Genomic DNA, 21,305 nt, shown 5'->3' with positions numbered 1-21,305 from the left:
TAAATCTATGAATATTGTATTGATGCAAATCAGTACTCATGTAAATCAGAAACCACTGGTTTCATTTTTAAATGAAGGGTTGAAAACCTATTTTTAACCATCTATATATTCAAATTAAGCTTTTATTTATTTATTGACTATAAAGTCCACAGACATATCACAGACACCAATTATCCCCTTGATACGATATGCTGACGGCCCATTTGTGTGGATGCTCACTGGGAAATACAGTGCCTGTTTTTTGAAAAACCAAAAACAGGCCTTGAGAATGTACTAGGTATGAGTTAGGAGAATACTGTACAGTTTTGATTTTAATGGTGGAAGTGCTACTTTAGATTTCTGAAGACAATCTTAAAACGCAAGTCAAGGAAAAAATGCACAAGGTATTACAAAGTGAGCTTGTTGCTTTGTAACAGGCCTTAAATCAAGAGTGTTTATTAGTAAGCTGCCGGCAAGTATTTGTATTCCTTTTATTATTTCAAAGGCTTTTATGAACAGTACGTCACAGTGCAAGTGTCATTTACATTTACAAATGCTAGTTTCTAATGTTTTATGCTTTCCAGAGAAGTAATAGGGAGAAAACCACGAAGAAAATGAAACTTAGATCTTTTCTAATAAAACATTTTTGTAAGTGTTTTGTCTTTTCAAGATGCTGTGACATCCTGTTCAGTTGAAGGAGCACACGACTTTAATTGCACGACTCATTCACTTTAAATATTTAATAATGCTTTTATTAGTTGCACTGAACCAGTGAAGTAAGATCTGTAATATCTAGTGCTGGTCATCATTTTTATTCATCATGGTTTAATAAGCATTATAATTACAGATTGAAGAAGAAATATGAGTTAGCTTTGTGGTTTTGCTTGGGACTTCTGTGCACACTGGTATGATTGGAAGGGATAGTACAAGCTCTGTGAGCATAAATGATCATATTCAAATATACTGATGCAGGCTTCCCAGTACTGACACATTATTCTTCATATTTAAGTAACTGCAGGAAAGATGCTCCATAAAATTATGAGTCCTGACACTATTAACTCCATCTGGCTTAGTAGTGAAGTATGAAAATTTGAAGGCCAAGTGGGCTTGTTCTTGGCAGGTATTCTGCTGCATGCTTTATCAGTGGAATTAGACTTCAGCTATTTTTACCAAAGATTTCCCATATCTGTTTCCAACTAGCACAAATAGCAAAGTTATTTTGAATGAATAGCCAGTTAGGGGAGTGTTCATTTGGAGACTTCATCAGAGTTCAAGCTGAAAGACTGTTTGTAGACAACATAAGCTCTCCAGGCTCACTCCTCAAGTAAATATAGAAGATAATCTTTTAGTATAAATTTCTCCCTTTAATATTAAAAATGTGACTATTTGTATGCTATTTGCATTCTAACATTGTAATGGGAGGTATAGTAGGGCAGCCTAATATCTGGTGCACTTTTTAATGTTTTGTTAAAACATCGTTTTTTCCCCATCAGCAACTTATGCGGGAGCGACAGCAGATGGCCAGCCGCCCCTTTGCTTCTGTCGATGTAGCACTGGAAGTAGGAGCTGAGCAAACAGACTTTCTACGAGGGCCATTAGAGGTAGGAACAGTGGTGCTGACAAGGGACCATTGTGATTTGCATATTTATATTGTTAGTCTCATCTGCATCTGCTTCTGAAACCAAGCAGTCTGATTACCTGGAGCTGACAAGTCTCAGCTACATATGTTATGCCATTTTCAAGGTGCATAGTTTTAATAGCATGACATGAGCTGTAACAAAAGCCACTGGAGAATCTATTAGCCTCATCTGGAGTGACAGTCAGCTCACCTGGCACTCCTTTCCTGATGGATATGAGCTGAAGGAATGCAAGACACAGGAGAAAGCAAACCTCATGCTCAGTCCTTCGAGTACTGAGTGCCCCCTAGTTAACATCTATCTTAATTAGCAGATATTACAGCAAACAAACAAATAAATAAATAAAGCAACTGTGAGTAGCATTTCCATGTTGTTTTATATGTACAGGTTTAAAGAATACAGACTATACTGCATATTTTTGTTTGTAGATAATGGCTACATTACTGCATTCTTTTATTGTAATTGCAGACCATTGAAAAAGAAATAATAATATGCAAGACAATGTAATACTGGAATAGTGTAATAATGCATGAAATAGATTCTGGAAGTTTCACCTGAAAATAGGAGAATTACAATATGTGGATAATAATGAATATCTAATCTAGGTTGGGGTTTTGGTAGATTGTAATCCTCTATTCCTTTATTTTATTTATAATATTGTGTTTACAGTTATTACTTTATCTTATTTATGATGGGACCTGAGAATGAGGTGTGATAGCTCTGAAATCTTTCAAGATTGTACTTTTCATTGCTGCCAATTCCTCTTAAATTCAAAGCTTCTCATACTTTTCTCAATAGCCTCTTTCAATGGAAGATTAAATACACTATCAAATCTCTAAGGTTTATGGAGAAGTGAGCAATGTGAAAAACAGATTCCTAGCAGGAAGAAAAAGAATCAGCTCTTGAGTACTTATCAAATTGAGGCTCTCTGTCCTGCTACTGTATAGGAAGCAATCACAATTGTTCTTGCTGACATAATTTAAATACTTGGAATAGATGGTGCATAAAAATGCCATATCTTTTTGGCAATGCTTTGTTATTTTCAGACCAAATTACTAGGACACACACAGACACCCACCCCTTCACCATATTTCTGTCTCCTTTTATTGTGGAACACAAGACCTCTCCAGCCTTCCATACTGAGGACAAAGTACACTGTAGTTAAAAGGTAACTTTTTGGAATGTGTTTTCATTGCTTCTGTGCTGACATCTGAGAACATTTTCTCTGTTGTCTTTTCAGAGGGAGGCAATGAGTGGGAGCTGAGGCGTCCAAACTCTAATTCTGTACATACTGATTATTTAATTAAACTTTAGAAGTAAACATCACAAGTTAATTGCCACATTTTCTTCTCTAGTGTATTTTATTTAGCACTAAAAGAGGTAGATGCTAAAATATTTTAATTATATTTTACAGTTTTTATTAGCTTTTTCTTCCTAGACTAAGCATTTTCTAGTAATTGCTTAGTATTCAGTAACCATAGGGTTTTTGTGTGTGTGTGTGCGTGTTTTTTTTTTCTTTTACTAATTAATATATAGTTATGCACAGAATGGAGACCATTCAAAGTTTCCTCTGAATTAAAATATACTGTTCTATATCAAAACAAAACATTTTGCTGAGGATTAAATGAATGTGATTCAGGATATTGATTGTCCTTTTATGTATATTCTGTAAGAAAGTGCTATATTGAGCTTCTGTTCCAGGTCTTCCCTGAATTTGCAAAAGAAGGACACGAGAAGTTTTAATTGCAATTCTGTTCAGTCATAACTCTGTTTTTGGGCAGAAGGGAATTTGGATCACACAATTCTAGGATACAATGCTTAAACAAAGGATAAAGTGAAGTAGTTATAACTTTGTTTTATTAAATTAGAATCATAAAATTGTTTTAATAATACTGTGATATCTGATGCCCATTGTGATCATTTAAAATTAGAGTTCTTTTGGTAAAAAAACTGAGCAAGATGCAGTAACTCCCTTCCAAATGTTCCACCAGCATTGAGGAGATCTTTCTCTGACATATTAGGGGTTCCAGTTTGTGATGGTGGGGCATTGTGACCCTTAGCCTCATAATTTCATTGTTGTGTGCTACTCACTGATACTTTAGATGTTATTGATATACTTTTTATTGACACTGTGCTTCCAATCACATTGTATTGATCCATGTGCCCTTTGAACACAGTGCAATGTCATCGAACTGTTGCATACATTACTGCATCTCCCTTTCAACCGCATAGTAGGACTGCTGTTCATTAATGTCATCTGACTTATGTGGTGGTGGTTTTGTACAGCTGGTGTTCTAAATTTATATGGATGGTCTCATGCATATCAATGCTCATATGACTATCTACATGGTCATTTGCTTAGTTTTTTTTATTATTTACATTTATTTTTAAATACCTGGAAGAAATTTTTTACTATAAAATTTGATTTTGCAGTAGTGAGGTACTTTTTGTCCAGTGTTTCGAAGCTGTATTTTAAAAAGTAAGAATATGGATACTGTATTTACAATGATTGCCTACTTTAGATACTGATACTACAACTGATAATATTTGGGTCTATTTTACATTAGCCACAATTTACAACAAATTAAAATCTTGAGAACTACAGAAGAGTGCTGAAATTTTGTTATTTTGAGGTGTCTTTACCAGCCAGTCTGTCTTTCTTAATGTTTTGCCAACAAAATGACAGTATCCTAAAAAGAAAATAAAAAATAATTTTAAAAAGATAATCTGCATCATATTCCTCCAGTTTCCTGCTGTCTGAGTAGTTTCCAGGCACTGGCAATAGCCTTTGCTCTTCCCAATTTAAATCATATTAATCATCCATCTTTACCTCTTCAGGCTTCCTTTCTGTGGAACTGATTTCACAACATGACATTACCAAGTCTCATCTTGTCATCCATTCTGGCATGTTGGCTATATATCAGCTCTTAAATACATTATTGTCAGCTTAAACTTAATACAGGAAAAATCAAACTTTGTTTTTCCCTTGCCCTCCTTCCCTATTGGTCAGCCGTCCCTACACGTCAGCCGCCATCCTGCTAATAATATTGACAGCACAGTACTATCCTAATTCTAAATGTATGAGGCAATACTTACTGTCCTTGTAGCTTGATATTTATGATACTAATCTTGTGCCCTATTTTGGAGAAAAAAATACCCATGCCAACCCCAATCTCCATCATAATTTGCTTCCATTATGATGCCATTTCCCTACAGTTATGCCAGTAGAGGAGAGGTAGGGAAGTCAGGTGGGCAGTGAGCCTCCAGGTCCCAATAGGAGAAGTGGCAAAGGGGGAGTACAGGGAAGTAGCTGGTATCCAGGGGCAGGTTAAAGAAAAGAAGGAATTCCTGAGGTCTCACTGCTCACAGTTTCATGTAGTGCAGGCTGTTAAGGAGCAGAGAAAGAAAGCATCAAAAGCTCCCTGTCCAGAGTCTGATAATACTGTGGTATTTTGTGAGACCACCATATTTTTTTCAGTACAAGATTCATAAAAATTTAAATAACATTGTAGATCAATAGACATGATACTTCTTGTCATGCAACGCCCTCAGTATTATAAAGTTTTATTATTATTATTATTTATTTCTTTTCTTTTTTTTCTGGACATGCTGCTTTTTAGTTCTTTCTTCATAGACTATGCCTCCTATAAGGTAATATTTTTTTCCCCAAATACAAATCACTTTTGAAGATCACTTCCACTGTTCTGCTGACGGTCATTTTACTTACCTGCATGTTAAGAGGAAAGATATTTTTTTTTCCTGTCCTGTTTTGCCTAACTTCTGGGTGCTTTTCAGCTCATTCATAGCCCATGCATTTTTTTGAAATAGGGACAGACTCTTTATGCGTGTGAGATAAGGTGGGCACTATTGTAAATTCTAATGTAAGGTCATGCTAAGTCTCTGAACAGCAACATCTACTGTGCCACATCTGCTGGAGTAAAGACAGATGTATTATTGTCTGCTTAAGAACCAAATGCAGATTTGCTTTTATGCTGATCATGCATTTGATATCTATAGAGTCTGACTGGGATTTCTTTTTTCAAATTGATGTTCTTTAATAATTATTTCAGCAGAAAAGCATGCAGTAATCCTTACAATCATTTTTCCATGGAGTTACTGCATTTCTTGTAGAATTGTCACAGATGTTAGATTGTTCTCTACTTCTGACAAGGTAAGATGATCTAAAGAATTTTAAAATTCACATAAAATCTGTCCTTGTTTCTCTAGTAAGTAGCAAGAAATATTTATGGTACATTAAATATGTCTTGAATTTCAGACACTGCTGATAAGTATAAAGGAACAATAATCAATTATTTCTCATTTATTTGAGTAGAAGAATTGGAATTTATGCACCAACAGCAGTAGCTATCCTTATGCCAAGAATGGCTATTGGAAATCAGAGTGACTTATTAAAACACACTAAAATCCTGTACCAGAGGTGTGGGGGGTTTAGGTAGCTGAAATTTATACTAATAAGCTGTGTTGCTCTTTTCCCTTGCCAATATAGTCTCAGGACTTTTTAGCTTGCTTTTTAAATAAGTACAGTTAATTTCCATTCATTTTCTTGTTTAATTTGGAAATTCAATGAGTAATTTCTGAAACTGCAACCTAAACATACTTCACTATTTTGTACAAAAAAAAAAAAAAAAAGTTATATGCTTTCTCAGCATTACACTTGCATTATTTTGATGACATAATGCTTAAAATCAAGGAACAGAGTCTTCCCAATTCTATGTTACAGGTCATCGAATTGCCTCCTAGTATTCTCAGTTCCTAATTTTAGTCTCAGTAAAAGAGGATAAATTAACTGATACTGTAAGAGAGTAATAATTTATTGAAGACAATGAAATTTTCCCTAGAGTGGTCATCTTGTTTTCAGTGACCATAAATGCAATATATATTTGGCAAGAGGTGCTATCAACTATACTTGCACTTTTTGCTTACTTAAAAAGTCATGCTATATAATTTACAAAGTTGTAAGTGTGGCTTATGCAAACTGATTAGGGAGCTGAACTCCAGGAACTTTAAAGAACAGATTAATTATATAAAATATTATTAATTTTGTTTAAAATATGACCAGATCTGGTTATTCTTTGTTGTTATGGTGGGATAACTAGACATTATCCCGCGCTATCTTGTGGGAAGAGTAGACATTCTCCTGGATGGGGAAAGATGGTTTTGCTGGCTAATCTCTCTGTCTTTTTCTGTATTTATGATTAGTGCTGAGGAAGGTGCAGTGTCAGGTATAGATGCAGCTCATGAAATAGTTCAGCTGAAATCATGTAGAACAAATTGCAGATTGTTCTGAATGTTTCTAGGGCCTGGGAAAACCATAGGTGGACTCAGTGGAGCAGAAACAGTTTAGAGACATCTATCCTGTTACTTCTTATTAATGCCATTCAGAAACTAAGGGTGTATTGTTTCTTTTGTAATTTAGAAGGCGTTGGATATGCATGATTTTAGAGCTCTAATTCTCTTTAATTCTTTTTTTTTTCCATTTCTCATTTTCATGGTATGTCTGTAAGCCAAGCTCTGCTTGGCATTGGAAAGACCTTGGCTAAGTACTGTGTCCAGTTTGTAGCACTGTAACTCAAAGAGGACCAGAGGAGAGAGAATCTGGTTGCGAACAATGTGAGCAATCAGAGACTTAGAAAATATGACTACAAGGAAAAGTCAAGGAAATTGGAGTAGACTATTGAAAGGAGTCAAAATAATAACCTTCAAATATGCAAAAGGTTAGTAGCAATCAGGAGGGCAATATTTTTTTCTTTGTGTGCACTGTAGGCAGCAAAGGTGTAATGGACTTAAATTGTAGTAGAAAAGTCTTAGGACTGATATCAGGAAAAACTTCTCATAATAAAACTGAATCACTGGAAGCAATTGCCTGGGGAGGTGATGGAATTTCTTTTATTGAAAGTTTTTTAGAACAGGTTGGACAAACATTTCTCAGGAACTATGTACCTAATAGCTTCTCTCCTTTCAGCTCTGCCTACATTATGATTCTGATTGCCACCTAGCTCTTCCTTCTGCATACTCTGAAAATTAACCATTTATGTTGTTTGAACACCTTAATTACCTTCATTGCACTATTAGTTTTCTGTTACTGAATGTTTCTGACCCTTCTTTTCACTGTTGTTCTTATCTTCATTGATTCACAACCTCAGCTTTCTTGGAAGATCAGAAATTGTTAAGTCATCTCTGACGGCCAGTCTCTCTATGACTGTCGGTTTGCCTAATATAATCTCCAATTCATTCTGGAATAGCTTTACTTTTCTCCTTGAAGTTTATATTCATGATATAATTATTTCTTATCTTAACCAGTGCATTACCATTTTTATAGCCTTTCAAGATCCATACATCCTAAACTACTAGATCTCAGAGAAATGTAGTCAGATGATACATCTGACACTGAAAAAAAGAATCTGTATTGGATCACATTTCCCATTTTTTTCTGTATCACTCAAGGATTAGGCTAAATTTGCGGTACAGTGTCTCAAGAACTCCATTACCTTATGCTACAATTTGACCTTGATGGCTCACTGCATTCTTCTATGCCCATTGCTTCAGTCCTGTTTATCTTTTTTTCTCTCTCTTTTTTTTTTTTTTTTTTCCTCCTAAACTATTGAGTCACTTTATTTTGAATCTACTTTCAAATCTTTCTTTTCTCCTTTGCAAAGCATTGATTCTCCTTGGGTATCCTTCTGTGATAGAATGTATGAGGCATGCTATATCAAATGCAAAAATCACATTCTGTAGTTCTTTCATTAGAGAAAAGCACTTACCTGAAAGCAGAATTGTTTTGTCACTGCAATAATTCCTCCCTCCCAGAATGATGTTTTTCATGAAATAAAAATTTTACATTTCACACTATTTATTGTGTAATTCAGTGGTCATATATAACAGTGTAGCTCTGCCTGATCAAGTATCTTTATATTTGCATAGAACTTTGGTTGCTTCTGCTCAAATTTATGTCTAGCAATGTGTGAATGTTCTGAGTCTGTGATTCAGAACAAACACCTAATCTAGTTGCATGCACATACTGGTCACTGCTATGATATTTTTTTTGTGTTGTGCCTACTATCTGTATTCAATATTAACTATGTGGATGTCCAATTCCTTGCCTGGATTCAAGTTAACAAATTTTAAGATTTATAAGAAATAGTTCCCTCCTTTGGCATATGTGGAATGTAATAATCTGAGAAATGCTGTCTGGAATAAGCTGAGTCATTTTTTAATACTGACCACAATTATTTTATGTTAATTGTTAAAATGTACACCAACACCTCAAAACTTGTTGATGTCTTGAATCCTTACCTTAAATGATTTTTTAAAAGGAAAATCTAGGTTGGTTCTGGAATGCACGCAGTCTCTAAACTCACAGAAAACACATTTTTAGTTCCTGAATTCTCTTGTTTGATTGCTTATTTCTGTCGAATCAATTTACCCAAATGGGTGAACAGACATTGTAAGTATGCCTTAAAAATGATGCATAGGAGATTTGTATACTTCCAAGTTAGTCTCCTAATATTTCATGCTAGCAAGAAAATAAAATGTTTGCTTAACAGCCTATGTGCTCTAGGACCTGTGAATCCAGTTCAGAAAACCTGGTTTTGTTCATTTTTTTTTAATAAAAATGTATCTTTCCACTTCACAAAATTTATTTTGCACATGTACTGCATAATCAAATGACTATAGAAATTGCTTGGATAGAAATATATGATTTGTGTTGAACAAAATTGCCAACAAATTTTATGCTCAATTGGAACAATTAGCTGGATTTTTGGCTGACTAGCTAAATGTAGGTGTTTCAGCGATATTGGCATGCTGTGAATAGAAATTGTTAAATTGGTGTATTACGTTATGCATAGATGCAAATTGAAAGTATAAAAATACATATTCTGATTGTTTTCAAGCAGAAGAGTTTAGATGTGTCTGTAAATGTTATGAAAAATGACACTGTACGTGTCCTATATTCATTAACATTAATAAATAAAATCTCATTTCATAAAGTAGATAGATACAAAATTCAGTGAATGCAAAATAAAATACATATGTTTGTAGCTCTAGGATTATCTTTTAACAAAGTTTGCTTATGGGAATCTTGGCTTTGGATAGCAAGTCCATGACAATGTAATTTTTCCAGAATTGTTTGAACAGAATACACCAAAGCATGGAAGTAACTATACTCTCAGGATAACTAAAGAGCACATAGAATGAATTTTTTCTTGGTTTCTTTGACTGGGCCTTTCACCTGGTTAGTACATGCCGTTCTCTGACAGGATCCTCTTTTTAGTTGTACATGTTTTCTGAGTATTTCTTTTGGTTTTAGATCAAAAGTTATTTATCATCTTTTCTTTAAACTTTCTTTAAAAGGAAAGGAAAAGAGGAATAAATAGATACAGAAGCTATTGTCTTTCATCAGCTATTTCCCGTGCTTCCAGGTGTAACTGGCCACTATAATGTGGTGGCTGATACTTGGCAGCTAGTAGTCCTTAGCTTTACCTTGTAGGGTTTACCTGAATGCTGTTTCCTAGCTCTGTAATCGAGTTTCAGTTCATCCAGCTAGCAACAATGCATACTGAAACAACGGAAGTGTCTAACTGTGGTGTCTAACTTTCATTTGCCTGCTTGCTTTGGGCTCTTGAATTTCCAGTTACACAGGGAAGTTTCAAGAAAAAGGACAGAGCACGTTCCTGTACAGGTAGACCATGACACCCTTCTGGATTTAGTAGAGATTGAAGTTCAGCTCTCTCATTGTCTGGATCACTCTTCATCTGTGCTATTGGAAAAAAGGCAAATGCAAGTCCTACTCTAATCTGCCTATCATCAGAGTGTGGGAAATTTAATGTAGCATGCTGCACAACATTTCTTCTTGTTCCCTAACTTCTCAGTAGAAGCCTGCAGTTTAGACATTATTTTTGCCCTCCGCATGTTTTGAGAAGCATCTTCCCTTTTTACACTGATTGTTTAGAAAAGTATTGTAGTAGTTACAAGCAGACTAGATCACTTTGGTGAGAGGAACCCACAATTTCAAAAAGTCCATGAGGAGGCTGAGGATGTATGTCACAAGACATGAATTCCATTCACTGGCTTTAACAAAGCAGAGGTAGAAACATTGCCTATAATGTTAGTTTTAGTAATAATCTCAACATTTCTTATTACATAAAATATCATAATGTTCTTAGAATTTGAAAAATGAATAACCTCAATCAGGATTTAGGGCACAATGGTATGATTCTTTAAAGGTTCTGAAGGAGTTGTTTCCTTGTAAAACTTCTGTTGGAAATCAAAGGATTATGAATGGTATACTGAACTGTTGTAGATTCTGTAGTAATGTAGAAGTTACAAAGGCAGTTAGACTGCAGTGAAATTCGGAATATCAATAAATTTGTATCAGAGCTATCTCTATAACAGGAGCTCCTTTAAAGAGTAAGCAGCATTTGTGGTATGTTATTGCTTCCAGTTATAAATATAGCATATTTTACAAACCTGTTAGAGCTTCCTATAACAAAGACTGTAAAACATTATTGTTCATTAGCGTGAAGAAGTAAAGTTTTTAACAGATATGTATGAAAATTTCCTTTTTTTTTTTCATCTTTGTTACATATTCACATTATTGGAATTTTATTTAACTTAGAACTTTTACTTTTCCAGTGCTATTCCGCATCCTATATCCTTGGTGAGATGACCTTTTTCTTATCTTTATTATCCAGCTTTTGGTAAGAAACTGAAAGTTTAAAGAGACACTTTCTGTCAGCTTCTTTTTTCCACTGTTTAGGCCTTTGAGCAAGTTGTATAAATATTGAACCAGCTGGAATTAATAAATACAATTATTCTGTTCTGCAGACACCTTAATGGTTATTAAAAGAAAAGGCACTGGGCTTCTGGAAAGGTGGACCAGCAATGTATTTTATATTGAGATTTTTTTGGATTGTAGGAAACAGAAGGAATCAAATGTTGAACACACTTAAATATTAGTTTATTTGTAAAAAAAGAAAAGCATTATTCAGAGACTCACAAAAAACATTTGTGTTTTGCAGCACAAAACACATAAGTGTAAGACAGTCTTTGTGATCCTCATTACACATAGGAAGAGGAGCTGACATGACTTTGGCAATGATAACCAGTGAGTTCAATTTCCTCTGGACTTGTGGATGCCATAAAGTGCATATTCCTTTTTTTTTTTTTTCTCATTTGTTTGTTGTTGTTGTTGTGAATATTCTTCATGCAAAAAAACCAACAAATCATATTAAAAGAAATTAAATATACTAGAATATTGTTTTAAACAGATCCAGCCAAGCATAATAAATTGAAAATCCATAAAAAATATCCAAAACCTACTGTTGCAAACTCCTATGTATCTTCAGTGCTTAATCATGGATTATTATTCGAGCTACATTCTCCCATCATTCACTAAGTTCAGGAATGGTAGAGTTGCATAAGATCCATATCCAGCACAATGTGTATCCAATACAGCATATTTAAAAAATAGACAAGTGAAATTGTATACTTTGATATACTTATTGAGGAATAGTGGATTTGTGTGTATAGTCAAATGCAGAATATTTGCAGAAATATAAATAGCAAAATTTGAAAAACTTCTATTTTTATAAATTCGTGGTATTCCCAGTAAAAGTTCTACCTGGAAAAAAAAAAAAAAGTTCTACCTGAATATTAATCTGAATATTTAATTTTCTTTTTCTCCAAAATAGTTACAGCATCTATTTCACTCCTAGTAGGAAATTGCTGTGGACAATATCCCTTGGAGTGCAAAGCTCCAGTGTCACTGCAACCTAGCAACAGTTTATAACCAGTTTGCCAGTCGTTTGCAAAATAAATAGCTAAAGAAGATTTTAAATAAGCTTCTCTAAGCCAAGTGTCTGTCCTATTTGTGACTTTCTTTTACTTTTAATTGAAAGAAGATGTAACAGCTCAAGGTGAGAAAGAACTAAGAGGAGGACTGGAAGAGGCATATGAACAATATAGGACCTTAAAGGAAAGCAATAATTAATGTATGGCTATACGTGAAGATGCAGGCTGCCTTGGAAGCAACACATATATCCATAAAATTGCACAAAAAAACACATACATAAAATTGCACAAAACTGCTTCTAGATGTCCCCTAATGTGACCTCTTCATTAAGTAATGTGTTGCACGCAACCCAAATCATAATTTTCAAAGCCTTGACAAAGTGGTACAACTTTTATATGCACTGTATATACCCATTGATATTTACAACAATAAATGGCATAAAACCTATGCATTTAGTGTAGGAAACGTTCATTGATTTTTGGCACTTATACATGGCAGATGAAATGTAGTTTGATGTTTGCAAGAGTACAAGAATCAAATGAGTGCTATCTAATATGTTAACAAATATAATTAAAATTTAAGAGCAAAAATATAAAATACTAAATAATAACTACAAATCATAGGGTTTATATCTTCTTCCCAATGGCTAAACTATTGCTAGTTCTCAATACACAGTCATTCCAAAGACTAGCATTTCATTTATTAAAATATAATGCCAAGAGGTTTTTGAAGCTTTTAGCACCAAGGCTTGGCTGGCACTTGTGTTGTATTTACGTTCCAGTCTGTCTATGCCCTCTGTATATGTAGATTCATTCATTCTGTTTATAATACATTGATCCATTTTGACCTTTAATGATAAAGACAATAAAATGTGATCTTCACTGTGTTACTATAAGTAGGAGTTTTCGTTTGTATTCTAAATTGGTGTTCTATGTAGGTGCTTGTACATGCTTATTGCCATATTATCTGATTGCTTTCTGCCAGTAAATGGAACATCATTAGTTGCTAATGTCTGTCACATTTGCTCCCTCATCCTATCTCCAAGAAAAGGAGTGTGTAACATCATGCTTATTAAGTGTATACATTTTGCCATATGTTTATGTTAGAAAAGGCAAAGTCAGAGAAATCTGTCTAGGATTTGTGATATATGATAAGGAAATTTTTGAAAGTCTGCAGACTTAGTAAAATTTCACTCACATTAATAACCTAATCCTAAGGAAGGTATATTTCCTGTGATACTTGGCATTAGTTTTGTTCCCAAAAGTTCCATTGGGCAAGACAAGCAAAACGGCCAACTATTGGCTTGATCATAGACCTTTAGATGTGCCATCTTAGCCACTGAGCATTTTGAGGATGAGGTCTGAAACTTTGAACTTACATTTTTTGGAAAGCCAACACGGAAAGTAAGGCTTAGGGCTGTCATTTTTACAGCAATCTCTGCAATAGCCTTTGTTACTGAGGTATACTCTATTACTCTGTTTCAGGTAGTTTTTCAAAGGGCTTAAAATGTCCATGTATATCAAAGAGCTGAAGTCTCCCTGAGAAGTGGAAAGAAAACAAACAACTCATTATCTTCCAAAATGTGGGGTAATGACTTCAAATCAATTGGGAAAAGCAAAAAGCATTATACGGAAATGATACTTAATGAGAGCTGGAATGAATGAGAAAGCCAAAAGCTCTTCAAACAGCGTATAATGCTAATCATTGTTTGGTACACCTTCTGTGTAGGGTCTTCAAAATGCTTTCCCACACTCACCTATACCTTTCCTGATTTTAACTCCAACCAGCTTTTCTTCATTGCTATGCAGATTTTCTCCAAGTACCATTCTGTTTCAGCATTATGATCACTAAGATAGTAACACAGTGAACACTTGTGACAGGTGAGTACAACTATTTTTTAGCTGAATATTTACAGCACTGGAAACCTCATTTTCTATCCAGCTGGTTTGGGGAATTTATGTTAATAGGACCAAAGAACTGATCCCTGTTAGAAAAGTTCATGTTAGGCTGAAATTCATTATTTTTCATTATTGAATTTGAATTAGACAATAAACCTAATCTGTAGAAAACAGCATTCATCATTCACAATAGTATCATAGACTAATACAGGTTGGAAAATCATAGGCTAATTTAGGTTGTAAGAGACCTCTCAAGTACCAGTCAAACTGGCTGTGGGTCAGTCAATCCCCAGACAAGGTCAAACCACCTTTAATCAGCTTGTTCAGGGCCCTGGCCCATGGTGTGTTGAGTATCTCTAAGGATTATGATTCCAAAATCTCTCTAGCCCTCATTCAAATGCTTGGCTAACCTCCTTGTGCAAAACCTTTTTCCTAATTTCTCATCAGAATCTCCCTTCTTGCGACCTGTTTCTGCTGCCCATTTTCTTATCCCTGTGTGCCTTGGAGAAAAGGCATGGTTGGAGTCAGCAATTAGATCCTACCTTAGCCATCTCTTAAGAATGAACAAATCCTGTCAGCCTTTCCTTCTAACTCCTAGGCCACCTATATCTCACAGGTTTGTTTACAAAGGAAAATTGTGGAAGACTGCTTTGAAAGCCATGCTGAAGTCAAGTTTGGAACCATCCACTTCAGTCTTCCACTAAGCCAGTCATATTACCAAAAGCAAACAGGTTTCTGTGGCCAAATTTGCCCTTTGAAAATCCATTCTGGCTGTTCCTAATCAGCTTTTTGTCTTTCATGTGCTTGGACATGGTTTCAGAGAGGATTTCCACTATAGTCTTCCCAGGGACGGTGGGAAGCTAGTTCAGCTGACCAGCCCAAATTTCCCCAGATGTGTGTAAAATTTGCCTTTTTACAGGAACCTCCCTGATCACCATGACCAAAGATGATTGTATTTTCTCAGTGACATTGGCCAGCTCCCACAGCATCCTGTCTGATCCTGTGCACTTGACTATATCCAATTTGTTTAAACGGTCTGCTATGCATACTATGAGTAATACTACACCCCCTCAGACACTGGCTGTAGGATTATGGACTTGGGAGACCTGAGAGAAGTCCTTATCAGTAAAGACCAATGCAGAGAAGGTGTGGAATACTACAGCTGTTACTGTGTCCTGAGTTACTAGGTTTCCTGGCCCACTAAGCGGGAGGCCTACTTTTTCCTCATGCATCCTTTGCTCTTGTTTCTGACACGCTTACAGAAGTCCTTCCTGTTTCCATTCACACCCCTTTGTAGTTTTCAATTTCAGCTGAGCTTTCACTTTCCTAACTGCTGGAGCAATGTCTCTATATGCCTTTGTACATATTGTTGAGGTTATGCTGAAGCTATATATACTTCCTACTAACTAAACCAGATGGATACCATTAGCAAAAAAATATATAAAATAATCTATGTTGCTCAGGTTTTCAGACTTTTTTTTCATGGAAAAAACGTTGGATATAAAGTCTTGAATAAACTAGAGCAACTTAGAGGTTAATGTAATCAAAAAACTGCTGTAAAGGCACTTCCCTCAGTAACAGCATGAACAGTGGTCGATGTCTGTTTTTCTGCTGATTTTTCTTGATGAGGCATGTTTTTTTGCTTTTTTTTTTCTTATTATGCCAGTCTGTAAAGTCCATAATTTTTTCCTGGCCCTTACATTTTAGTAGTTGCAACATGTACCTTTGTATACAATACATAGTGAAGAATGTGTTAAAGAATGTGTTTAAATACTGGCAGTGTACATGCAGTTACAAAACACAGTTATGAGTTTGTGGCTCATATATGGTGAGATGAGTTCCTTTTGTTGTTGTTGTTTGTTTGTTTTTTGTTTTTGTTTTTTAGAGGTTTTGTGGTAAACTACACACAGTTTGCAGGGTAACAAACCAGAAAGAGTTAATGAAGATACTACTTATAGGCCTTTACATATGCTCAGCTTTGATCAGTTAGCCAATTAGAAGCAGCAGCTGTAAAATAAATTAAAAAAAAAAAAATCCAAATAAATAGCAAATTTGCCACCTTGTGTGAAAAGTCTGTAGTCATGCTGAGAGATGTCCTTCAAAAAATGTATGAAGAACCATGGCTGGCGACCAAAAGCAGCTGGGAAAGCTGGTGAGTTGTGGGAAGAAAAGTCTCTCTTCTTTCTTGTTTAATGCAAGGTGCTTCAGCAAAATAAAGGTGAAGTTATTATCCATGTTATGCAAGTTGACATAGCAAATGCTATTTTAATTGCTTGAAGGAGTAAAAACAGAAGAAAAAAATGGGTTTCAAGTATGCATCACTTGAGGGAGAAGTTTGTCTCTTCTGTTGTGATTCTGTTTGCTTGGTGTTTAGTTTTTTTCTTGGTAACACGTCAGAGTTTCTTATTTGTGTGTATCAGCTGCCCTTTAAGAGAATCCACTGTTAAAAATCTTCTTTTGTTTGTGTTAGTACTTTCTTGCTAGTCTCCCCTTTTAAACCTGCCAGGTAATCTGGGCAGATGTAACTCCTACTGAGCAAACATTTTCTTCTTCTTCTTCATCTAGCAATAGGCTGGCTGCTCTTAATCATATTACAATTTCATTGAAATATATAGTACCACTTTGTTGAAATAAGTGTGTTTACCTGACTAATTAAAAAATCCTTGCCACATCATAAAGGCATAACTTTCTTTCAGTGATTTAGTAACGCATCTTAGTGCTAAGTGTCTAGACCATGCATTTTTTGGTTAATATGTTTAATCGATACTTACAGTTTATCCTATTCAGCTGTTTATATCTTATTACTGGCTCTGATTGTCAACCAGCGATAACAGCATTGAGTACTCTCAGGTACTCGGTCAGTGAGTTATCCCAAATAGCTTTCTCTTAAGTAAATTACAACACTCTTATATGAACAAAAGTGTTGGTGTGTTTAAAGACTACTCTTAACTTCTTTTACATAAGAGACAGTATGAGCCTTGGTTTAGTAGTATTCTTCTAATCCATCTTTTGACAACTCTTAGCAATTGCTTTACATGTCTTCATGTAACTAGCCTCTCTTCTCCTTTTTTCAGCTTTTCTAACAGATAAGTTTATGACAATCAGTCCTCTGTATTAGCCTGTTGCTGTGAATAATGTAATGTGGGTCCTAATCTTCCAAACAAACTTATGCGCTTATCTGTCTTTCCAAAAGTAGTCTATCTGACCTAAAAATAAATAGGCAACTGCAGTTCAGCATGTTCATAAAATTTGGCAGGACCAATTTTATAGTCAGTTGCGCTGTGGTTGAACTTATAAACAATTCCTTGTGATTATTGTAGATGTATCTAGGGAACTACTCTGAATTATAGGCTATAGAGCTACTATAGTGAAATATATATATATAGAGAGAGAGAGAGAGAGAAAGTGGAGAATGGGTTGTATTTGAAAATGAATCTTTATCAGTGGATACAAATCATGAAACCGAAAGTAATTATTTAAGCTACAAATAAAGAAATTGTCCTGTTTACATCAATAGCATCAGACCATATATAGTAGTCTACTAATCTACTTTTATAGATGTTTTAACTCTCAATGAATGAGATCGTGAATGTATTAAATTATAGCATTTGTGCCCTTTTTCTGATCTGGAGGCTTCTGTGAAGGCAATGTGTTAATATCTGAGGTACAGACTGAATCTTCTCAAACTTGTATTCAGAAATTCAGCGTCACCGGTTTTGTGCAGTCATAAGCAACTTGAAATCAATGTGACACAAGGAAGGATACTCAACTGTCTTATCTCTAACAAATGACAGTAATTAGCCATATTTCAAGCAAAAGATAGTGTGTAATAGATAAGGAAGTTTGTCTTATATACAGTGTCTACTACCAGAGATGTTGGGTCAAATGAGCTCTCAGTTATGCTCCTGTATAAGCTGTTTTATCATGGAATATGTATTAAAAATGATGCTTATAAAGCAAGTTTGATAAAGGCAGAAGAAACCCTTAGAAATTGATGCCATTAGTGAGCAGTCAGCATTAGTATTTACTTTGATAAAGAGTAGAGGGATTCTGATGGAAATTGAAGAAAACCTGTACGTTCTTCTTGTATCTTCTGTCTGTCCTAATTACAGAATAGATGTTCAGTTCACCTCTGGTCACTTCTGCAGTGATTCAAATAACAGCTTTTTTTTTTTTTTTTTTAAGTCTATAAATATAATAATTGTTTTCAAGTATCTAAAAATTCTTTGGTGCTAGTTTATATTACTGACCCTATGATATGGTGACCTTGGAAACAAACTGCAGTAGGAATGAGGCTTCCTACATAGGGTGGACATACAGGTTTTTCCACTTCAAGATAACGGTAATCTGAGGTTCAATAGCAAATAACTGATTAATACTGTAATATATTTTTGTTCCAATCTGTAAAACCATTGAATCAGTTGAGTAGCTGGTAAGTACAATTGATTCCATTCACCAGCTATAAATAAAGGGGGAAGTTGTGTGAGGAAAAAGTAATGGAATATGTAAAAGCTGTGACTTAAGTAAGCCAAACCCTGTCCGTTGTAGTAAGTAACATTTATAAAATTACTGCAAAGCAGCAGAAGAGGGGAATACAAATATACCCCCCTTTTATGTAGAGCATTCCTGTATGATCTCAAAATGCACGTGATGCAGGTGAGCCAACACCACAGTGTATTCTGGAGGGGGTGGTGTTCTGGTGATAACAAGGCTGTTGAATAGCTGTGGTTAGGGCTGGAAACATGCACGCAAGTTAGGTGTAGTAACAATGCAGGCTTCTGCTACAAAGGGCCACCAGCTTAAGAGAGTGACACAAACTTGCTCATGACGCTTTGCACAGTGTTATTAAGACACACTATAGGCTTCGTCTTATGATAACTTTACTGCTACCCTGTTGGAATTCTGATGAGAAAATGGAACTCTGTTCTTATAGAAACTCAAGTTTTAAAACAAACAAACAAAAAAACACACACAGAATTAATGCATACCTGGCTATATTCAATAGCATCTTCCTGAAAATAGATAGTGTCATCCCTGTGATTTTTATTTTTTTTTTTTTACATGTGACTATTTTACCAGTTATATGATAGGAATTCCCTGCTCACCCCTCCACCTGCCCTGCATAGAATAAGGGGTCAAGAATGCCAATAAGGGATTTCAGAATGATGAAAATAATCTTCATTCCTAATAAGGCTGTTACTGATTCTGAGTAGAAAACTAAATAACTTTTTTTTTTTTTTAAATTATCATTTTAAGTCTGTCTGCAAAGGATAATCTATAACGTCTCTTAAGATTAAAAGTTCCTTAATAAAAATGAATTTGTGAAAGTTTAGTGTTTTCTTCATAAACATATTTAAATAGGTACCATATTCCAAGATATATACTTTAAACTTGTAATGGAGTCTTTAGGTGTTTATACATGTGACTGATTCAGAAAATAGTGCAAATCTATATGTAACATACTTGTGAGCACAGATCAAATTTAAAAGCAGTGGTGTCAAGAGAATAAAATCTGTTCTTTGTAGTGGAGCAAATATTCCTACTGAATGAACACTGAAGTGTCCTGTTGCTGTTTGCATGTGCGGAGAAAATCAACACCGCTGATGTTGTACTTCATTTCCTTTCCTATAACATGATGTTGAGTTATTAATGTACTAATGGTGAGGTTTAAAATGTTTTTAAAATGCTGGCAAGACTCCAATGTATCTTAAGTGTCACAATTAATGAAGTGAGGTTCTTCAGTATTATCTAACAGTCATTGTCATAATCTAAGTGGTATTTGTGGAGTGTAGAGTCAGGCTTCCTGAGGTGTGAATGTCCTTCTGCTGACTTACAGTCTTAAATTATTTAAAGTAGTAAATTCTATACAATGCAGATGAGGAACCTGTCAGGGAAAGCAAATATTGTAGTAATTCAATATTTCAGTAGCCTTGTAGCTATTTGAAGCAGTCTACTAGTAAACAATGTTTATTTTCATGTTTAGGTATAAAAATGTTTCTTATATACCACCAGATATTCATCCCACTTTGCACACAGGAAGACCAAGGAGGGAAAAATTGGAAGCAAGCCCAGGTTTTCTTGTTTCCTATCTAGTGTCTTACTTGTAAATGATAGTATTTATATTGGCCCTTTCTATCTTCAATCTAGATGTGGCTTTCAGCATAACAGAAGCCATAAAATATAACCCAATTATTACTACAGCTATTCCTACAAATGCAAGGCTTAAGTAGTGCTCATCCAGAAGTACAATGTCGATTTAAAAATACTGAATGAAGCGTTGGGATAAACTTCTCCCAAGAGATTTTGGTGTCATAATCTGTTGCTGTAGTACTCCGGCTTTTAGATGCCTGATTTTGTTTTGAATCAAGAGCCATGTGTGGAGCAGAGCCAACAGGGAATATTATGAAGGGACACCTCTTCAAAAGTTCCCAAAACATGCTGGGGGAAGCTTGTGTCAAATAAAAATTCACAATTAAACACGATCTCCTGGAGCTAAATGCTCATGCTACTGCTATCAAAAACAGGGGGTTCTGCTGCTTCTATTCTTTGTAAAGTAGCTCAATGCCTCACAGTCACTGTAAATATAAGAGATGGGTGTTACATGCCATCAGCCAACAGAGTCAAAGAATAATCTCTGAACTGGACATAAGACTATTGAACTGGTCATGTCACTTATTGCCATGGTTGTGACAATGTAGAGAAATGAGTTCATGAGCTCCACAGACTAGGGGGAAACCTGACCCAGGATCTAGGCTGCTGTTCTGGGAGAAAGAAGGTATTGGTATTGCTTTTCTAATCTCTGCTCTGTATGATATCCAAGCCTTTAATACAATAGAACTGTTGCAGTGTGGTGTTCATGTATTGCCTTTTGAGGTAGAATCAAACTTTATCTCTCTTGTAATATCTTGACGATAGGTTACAAATTCATTCTGGCCTACTTAATCCTGAATTTTTACTTTTTCTATAGAAAATGTGAAC

General features: G+C 35.1%; 1 protein-coding gene across 4 annotated transcripts in view; it reads left to right on the top strand.

Moving 5' to 3' along the window:
- ATRNL1 (attractin like 1) overlaps positions 1-21,305 on the top strand; it is a 492,744-nt gene that overhangs the window by 362,912 nt on the left and 108,527 nt on the right. For 3 of the 4 annotated variants that reach the window (XM_035547698.2, XM_050711915.1, XM_035547699.2), the window contains one exon: positions 1,473-1,580. The exons of the other annotated variant lie outside the window; for it this stretch is intronic. In XM_035547698.2, the coding sequence (XP_035403591.1) occupies positions 1,473-1,580 (108 nt within the window). The remainder of the gene's footprint in view (positions 1-1,472; positions 1,581-21,305) is intronic. 4 annotated transcript variants of the gene reach the window in all.

Source organism: Cygnus atratus, chromosome 7 (genome assembly GCF_013377495.2).
Source record: "Cygnus atratus isolate AKBS03 ecotype Queensland, Australia chromosome 7, CAtr_DNAZoo_HiC_assembly, whole genome shotgun sequence".
Classification (NCBI taxonomy): Eukaryota; Metazoa; Chordata; class Aves; order Anseriformes; family Anatidae; genus Cygnus; species Cygnus atratus.
The sequence above is the reverse complement of the archived record's forward strand: the minus strand, read 5'-3'. Positions and strand labels throughout refer to the sequence as shown.